Here is an 8,045-nt window from a genome sequence, read left to right on the forward strand (position 1 = left end):
AACCTAAACCTATAGGGGAGGGTCTGGGTGGGCATCTATCCGCGGGGGCGGCTCAGGTGCGGGACGCAGACCCCGCTCCACCACTGGCTCACCACACTTTGGTGGCACCTCTGGTGCGGGGAACCTCGTCGCCAACCCCGGACTGGGGACCCTCGCAGCGGGCCTCGGACTGGGGACCCTCGCTCGGGGCTCCGGACTGGGGAACGTCGCTGGAGGCTTCGTGCCATGACTCCTCACTGGAGGCTTCGTGCCATGGGATCGTCACTGGAGGCTTCGTGCCATGGAATAGTCACTGGAGGCTTCGTGCCATGGAATAGTCACTGGAGGCTTCGTGCCATGGAATAGTCACTGGAGGCTTCGTGCCATGGAATAGTCACTGGAGGCTTCGTGCCATGGAATAGTCACTGGAGGCTTCGTGCCATGGATCGTCACTGGAGGCTTCGTGCCATGGATCGTCACTGGAGGCTTCGTGCCATGGATCGTCACTGGCGGCTTCGTGCCATGGATCGTCACTGGCGGCTTCGTGCCATGGATCGTCACTGGCGGCTTCGTGCCATGGATCGTCACTGGCGGCTTCGTGCCATGGATCGTCACTGGCGGCTTAGTGCCATGGATCGTCACTGGCGGCTTCGTGCCATGGATCGTCACTTGATGCTTCGTGCCATGGATTGTCGCTGGAGTGGAGAGACACACAGGAGGCCTGGTTCTGGGAGCAGGCACAGTACTCAGGCTGGGGAGACATAGAGGAGGCTTAGTGCGTAGAGCTGGCACAGGGCTTACCGGGCTGGGCAGACGTACAGGAGACCGGGTGCGTGGAGCTGGCACAGGATATACTGGGTATATAGATGCACCAGAGGTCTGGAGCGCAGAGCTGGCACAACCCATCCTGGCTGGATGCTTACCCTAGCCCGGCAACTATGGGATGCTGGCACAGGACGCACTGGGCTGTGGATGCATACCGGCGACACAGTACATGTAACCGCAAAGCATGGTGCCTGAAGGGTCACATGCTCCTCAAAGTGACTGTCTTGCTCCAGACTCCAACCCCTCCAAACTCTTTCGTCCCTCTCCACTGCCAACCACTCCTCACTCAAATGGTCCAAGAATTCCTCCTTGGTCTCGGACTCACCCCTCAGCACAGACGCCCACGTCATCTGCCCCCCCAAACAAATTTTTGGGGCTGCCTCTCAGGTTTCCGTCGTGTCCTTTCCTCCTGACCACGCGCTGCTTGGTCCTTTGGTGGTGGTAAGTTATGTCACGGCTGTTGAAGGAAGTGGACCAAGGTGCAGCGTGGTGAGCGTGCATTTCTTTTATTATAAAAAAATTACACCAACAAAACAACAAACGAGAAAAGAACCGTGAAGCAACAGGCTATGTGCCATAAACAAAAGTCAACTTCCCACAAAGACAGGTGGATAAAAGGGCTACCCAAGTATGGTTCTCAATCAGAGACAGCGATAGACAGCTGTCCCTGATTGAGAACCCTACCCGGGCCCAAAACATAGAAATACAAATAATAGAATATAGAATACCCACCCCAACTCACACCCTGACCAAACCAAAATAGAGACATAAACAGGATCTCTAAGGTCAGGGTGTGACACACGTCCACCTCATCTCCCACAGTTGACCACTGTCTACCATTTTGGTTGTGGATCATTGGTGGCACACTAACAGTTAGTGCACACTCAAAGCCATAAGTCTGAAATACTGCACTAAAACAAGGAAAACCATTTCAATTATAACACATTTTCATCACCATACTACAGCCATTGCTAATGAACGAGAGAGGTACATTTTTCCTCAAGTACGATAGTGCTTGAATAGCTTCATATCTTTTTAAATCTTACAGTATAATTCAGTACTTTCATGTGAAATCTTTGGGAGCATAGTTTCCTTAATTTGTCCCTACTCAACACTGAGACCGCTTGATCATTTGACGTTCCTTTATCGTCGCTTTAGCAGCACAAGTGCACAGTCGGTATTGTCTTATCTCGCTCTCATAAAGGCAGAATGTCCATGGTCATTCTGTCAACTATGGGGGGTGGTGGGACCAAGTCCTCAAGCTTGAGATAGAAGATGCGTTGCAGGCCCTGGGTGCAGAGAGTCCGTAGCTCGGGCAGTTTTCCCAGAAGGCGGGACAGGTAGTTGGGCCCAGTGGAGTCGGGGGCGCAGCTGGAGACGTGATCTCTGAGACAGGTGATTAGCTGGCTCTGGAACTCCTCCACCCGCTTTGGATCCTTCAGGCCGTGGCGGTCTGTGGAGAATCAGGAGACAGAAATGGCATGAGTGTGTGACCAGGTAAAGCAGAGTGAACACCAAAAAGAGAGGTCATTTTTAACATTATTCTATAACACAATAACATTATGTAGGCCTATGTGTCAAGATTCATGCATATTCAGCTTGTTCAGGCAGCTCAGGTTAGGTGAGCATAAAGCTTGACTGCAGGCTCTATGTTGCAACCTCATACTGTACTGGTTTATGGTGTCATATCTCTAGCGCAGGCTGATGTGTAAGCATAGGTGGGTTGAGCTCTCACCAGTGATTATGACCAGAGTTGTGAGGCAGGAGAAGGATGACACGTCCAGGTTCATGCGGTGGAGGCTCTGGGAGAAGTCCATGATGGAGTCTATCCAGTCACCGAAACCCCGTATACACTGCATCCGGTGAAGCACCATGCCATTGCAGAAAATCAGCTTGTCCGTCTCAGGGTTGGACCTTGGGAAGAGAATATAATAGGGATGATTAACTTTTTTGGGTGGGGGGGGGGATCCATGTTTGTTATAGCAAAAATATCTGCACATTGTTAGTTGTGGGTGCAATCACCCCAGTCATATCCATAATGTATGTACTGTATAATCATAGCAATACAGCGAGTAATGTCAAAACAACAAAGCCATGGCTCTGATTATGCAAGCTGTTTTCTTTTGGAGCGTTTTATTTTTTTAACAGCGATAACATTTGGTTCTTCTTTTCACCTGTATGCTAGTCGCAAGATGAACAGTTCTAAGAAGGCTGACTCCAGTAGCAGCTCCTGGTCCTCGGAGCAGAAGGCGGTGAACCCAGGGATGCTCTCAGCCCACTTCCTGATCACTTCCATGGACTCCGTGAGGAGGTTGTAGAACTGTTTGATGTCACAAGTGTCCTCTTTCTCTGACAGACTGGCCACAGTCTCCTGGTACTGAATTACAAAGGAAGGAAAGAAGTTAGTTCTGTTAGTTCCATTAGGGGAATGCCCTGCATTCTCATGGTTCTATTTAGGCCAACAGCGACCTAATAATCCCCAAAAACAATAATAGATAGACCACAATGGAGAATTTTCAGTTGTCCTTACCTTGGAGTAGTCCAGTTTCTCAACACCAGAGTTTGATTCAATGTATTCTCTCACAAGAGAGGCAATGATGTCGACTCGAGACACAGCAGACGATAGGCCCTGGACTGCTTTTGGCTTGGAGGGCAGACGACCTCTTCGACCTTTTAAGCTATCTGTTCTCACAACTTCGAGAGAGAGAGAGAGAAATTGATAATGTCTTAGCAACTGAGAACTGAGAAAGAACAGTGGTTATGGTGAGAGATGTGGTAGTAAAATGAATCTGAAGGGCTCACCTTCTTTCACCATGCCTACTGCCAGGCACTTCTGGAAACGACAGAATTGACAGCGGTTCCGTCGCCGCTTGTCAACTGGACAGTCCTTGTTGGCAAGGCACACGTATTTAGATTTTTTCTGTACAGTACGCTGCAAAGCACACAGAAAAAAAGCTTAGCTATGGTAGCTCAGTCTCTATACCAGTCCAGCAATGGCGATGCATGTATAAAATGTGTTTTGCATTGAATAAAAATGTATTAGACACAGTGCTTGACTTGGGTAGGAGCTCACCGGAGCTGAGTACCGACACCAGCATTTGTCTACTGCTACTCTTTTAGAATATAAGCTCAAAAGTATTGTGAAGCGCATGCACCTAAATATAAACAGTACCGGCACCCAAAATGAGTACCGGCACCTAAATATAAAGAGTACCGGCACCCAAAACGAGTACCGGCACCTTTTTCAGTTCAAGTTAAGCAATGACACTCAGTTATGGAAAGAAATTGACTGAAGAGAAAGGAAAAATCTTCTCACTTTGAAAAAACCTTTGCAGCCCTCACAGGTGCGAACCCCATAGTGCTGGCAGGAGGCGTTGTCCCCACAAACAGCACAGAGACCCTCGTTTTCAGTAGGGCTGTGCGGTTTCGCAGACATTCTCCCTTCAATGAGGCCTGAGACATCTAGGGTGCCTGGCTCCTGGGTTAGAGGGGAGAAGGACAGGGGGGGAGGGTGCTGATGGCCCAGAGAGAAGGGGTCTTGCTCAGCCAGCTGGGGCTGGCCCAGAGGAGACAGATCCTCAACTGAGCCGGGACAGAAGGTGAAGAAAGAGGATGGCTGTGTTAATGCAGTCTTATCAGCCACCCAGCTGCCCGGGTTGGGAGAGTATGGACCGAAGGGCGAGTCCCAAACTGACGCAGGATGGGTCTGGAAACCTGGAGTACAGGGAGACTGGGCTGACACAGGGCTGCCGAAAAAGTCAGAGCCACCAGAAGACAGGGCTTCGTCGAAGTAGCTCAGGGCCAAGGTGCCAGGGTAGCAGCCGTAAACCTGGAAGTCATCAATTTTGAAGGGCGGCTCAGGGTCCGAGGCGGTGGTAGGAGCTGTGGCAATCTGACAGGCATTAAACTCTCCAGCGTAAGTGCCCACCAGGGAGTTGATGCTAGTCAGAGAAGGGGCAGAGAGCTGGTCCGTATGACTACTCACATCCATAGCTAACCTGGAGGTAAGGTCCAGGTTCAGAGACTCTGAGTTGTAGAGGCTGTTCTCATAAGGCTGAGCTCCATGTGGGGGGACATTCATTTCTGTGGATTCAAGGTGCAGACAACTATCTGTGAGAAAATGGACTATGGCAATTTTACAGAGGGTCTGTGTGAGCTGACTTTAGGAGATCCTACAATCTTCTAGAAGCTAGTAATGAGTTTGGAGTGGACATCCTGTTCCCCTGGGTTGCCAATCCCTGAATAGAGAGGACTGTCAAATCTAGGTCATCGAAAGGCTTCACGCACACACACATCCACACACACGCACACACACCCACACATCACATCTGCTGCTACCAGACTCTTATTATGATTGCTAAATACTGCACAATTTAAACACTTGCCCTCCAATCCCCCCTTCCCAAAAAAACGTGGAAATATTGGACTATAATTTGTGCATTCCTGTATTAAACTTATGGTAACTGTTTTCTATTCTACTGAGCTATTTACTTTGTCGTATTCTTATCTTTTATTACATATTTCTTATTGTTGTTGCATTGTCGAGAAGGAACCTACAAGTAAACATTTAGTTGGACAGTGTATACATACCACTAATAAAACTTGAAACTTGAAAAGGGCAGTCTGAGCCTCCCTGACTGCCCATAGATTCTTAGAAAGCATAGTTAAGTGTTTTCCTGAACTACATCTCCATTATCTGGAAATCCTTGACGTTTAAAAACACACCAAACTACATGTCTGACACATCTGAAGGGGTTGGCTTTCAGAGCTGGGACTCAAATGAAGGAAGAGGAGTGTAGACCCCCCTACTGAATGTAACAGACTGATTTGAATGTCTATCAGCACAACTAAAGTCGGGGAGACGCTGTATCCGTGTCCTTGTAGCCACACTAGTATGTTTTTATCTGACTGTTACATTGCTTTATAAATAGTGTAGCTGGCAGTACATTAGATTAGGACACAGAAGGTGCACAACAGAGGCACTATGTGGGAACACTTGTGGTACCTCATACTGGTCTTATCATGCAGCATTCTTATAACTGAATAACATTTATTAACATACCGTATGATTGTATAATGATAATTTCTTGTTATTTTTGACTTACCTTGCAGCAATTGACTGGCAAATATATTTTCTGACTAACTTTTATTTGCCCCCCCATCAACTGTGGATGACATGCCCCCAGTTCTAAGGTATTTTGCATTTGTCTTTTTAGATGTATGCATCTCAGGACAAAATGGTTTTAATGTCAATAAAAGTAAATAGCAAGGATGATTCATTACCTACATAAATGTACTTAGAGAATGCACTGTAATATCATACTGAAAGCAATACCTGGAAGCTGAGAGCTTGCTTACCTGTTTATATCTCACTAGTATTTTAAGCAATATCCATAGTTACCTTGCATCTGAAGTTGCTCTGCAGTTCTGTTATTGAGATCTTGGGAACACATTTATACAATCAATTTTATTTTGCCATTACGTCAGAGGGACGCCCCCTTTAATGGTGCATTCAAGACAACTGGGAACTCGGAAGAATACGAGGTGAAATCATGACGTCAGTGATCTTTCGGACGGAAAGCCGGAGCTCTAGAAAGAGGCCCGAATTCTCGAGTTGGAATTCCTAGTTGGATGATTGTTCAAAACGATTTCTCCCAGTCGGAACTCGTTTCTTTCGGAGTTCACAGTTGTCTTGAAAGCACTGAAGTCGGAAATCAGAGATTTCCGAGTTCCCTGTTGTTTTGAGCGCGGTGTAATTTCCCATACAAGCATGCAGGGGCGAGGATCTGAAGCCAATCAGCTCGTATTCAGTCAGACGTCCTTTCAAGTGACGCGCTTGCGGGATTCCATTGATGCAAACGTCCCCGAGTCATATAATCCACATTTGCTACAAACACAGTGAGACAGGAAAAAAATTATATACATACAAAAATACATAACTTTACGCAGAGCAAAACAAAACGGCAACTTTCGATGACACAAACAACTTTCAGTCGCTCTTTGGGCGATTATAACAAACATAATCAGGCATGCTCGCTTAAACACAATGAGGAAGTAGCGACAAAACGAAAAAGATTTATTGCATTTTTACCCAATGTTAAAGATAGGTGGTAAAATGGTGTTGATTCAGCCAATCAAAGATGATAGATATGACAAATTGGCACCTTTATCACACCTGCTTACCTCAGCCTGGTTTAACTTAGTTGTACTGGCCTATATGTATGTTTGTCATGTCAGTATTTCCTTTCCCTTGACACATGTTTTGCTGCTACAGTGACCATTCTTGGCCATTACATGCTGATAAAAGTATATTATATTGTGAGTATATATATATATATACTGCTCAAAAAAATAAAGGGAACACTAAAATAACACATCCTAGATCTGAATGAATTAAATATTCTTATTAAATACTTTTTTCTTTATATAGTTGAATGTGCTGACAACAAAATCACACAAAAATTATCAATGGAAATCTAATTTATCAACCCATGGAAGTCTGGATTTGGAGTCACACTCAAAATTAAAGTGGAAAACCACACTACAGGCTGATCCAACTTTGATGTAATGTCCTTAAAACAAGTCAAAATGAGGCTCAGTAGTGTGTGTGGCCTCCCCGTGCCTGTATGACCTCCCTACAACGCCTGGGCATGCTCCTGATGAGGTGGCGGATGGTCTCCTGAGGGATCTCCTCCCAGACCTGGACTAAAGCATCCGCCAACTCCTGGACAGTCTGTGGTGCAACTGTTGGTGGATGCAGCGAGACATGTGCTCAATTGGATTCAGGTCTGGGGAACGGGCGGGCCAGTCCATAGCATCAATGCCTTCCTCTTGCAGGAACTGCTGACACACTCCAGCCACATGAGGTCTAGCATTGTCTTGCATTAGGAGGAACCCAGGGCCAACCGCACCAGCATATGGTCTCACAAGGGGTCTGAGGATCTCATCTCGGTACCTAATGGCAGTCAGGCTACCTCTGGCGAGCACATGGAGGGCTGTGCGGCCCCCAAAGAAATGCCACCCCACACCATGACTGACCCACTGCCAAATCGGTCATGCTGGAGGATGTTGCAGGAAGCCGAACGTTCTCCACGGCGTCTCCAGACTCTGTCACGTCTGTCACGTGCTCAGTGTGAACCTGCTTTCATCTATGAAGAGCACAGGGCGCCAGTGTCAAATTTGCCAATCTTGGTGTTCTCTGGCAAATGAAAAACGTCCTGCACGGTGTTGGGCTGTAAGCA

General features: G+C 47.1%; 1 protein-coding gene across 1 annotated transcript; it reads right to left on the minus strand.

The window, feature by feature from the left end:
* Positions 1-1,294: 1,294 nt before the first annotated feature.
* On the minus strand, positions 1,295-6,929 carry LOC115102420 (nuclear receptor subfamily 4 group A member 1-like). The gene is made up of 7 exons (XM_029622355.2): positions 6,206-6,929; positions 4,121-4,887; positions 3,607-3,736; positions 3,335-3,498; positions 2,979-3,181; positions 2,540-2,718; positions 1,295-2,257 (listed from the first exon to the last, which is right to left on the minus strand). The coding sequence occupies exons 1-7, from the start codon at positions 6,255-6,257 to the stop codon at positions 2,001-2,003; spliced, it is 1,752 nt and encodes a 583-aa protein (XP_029478215.1). The 5' UTR covers positions 6,258-6,929; the 3' UTR covers positions 1,295-2,000.
* Between the last annotated feature and the right edge of the window lie 1,116 nt (positions 6,930-8,045).

This window comes from Oncorhynchus nerka, linkage group LG20, assembly GCF_034236695.1.
Source record: "Oncorhynchus nerka isolate Pitt River linkage group LG20, Oner_Uvic_2.0, whole genome shotgun sequence".
NCBI classification, from domain to species: Eukaryota; Metazoa; Chordata; class Actinopteri; order Salmoniformes; family Salmonidae; genus Oncorhynchus; species Oncorhynchus nerka.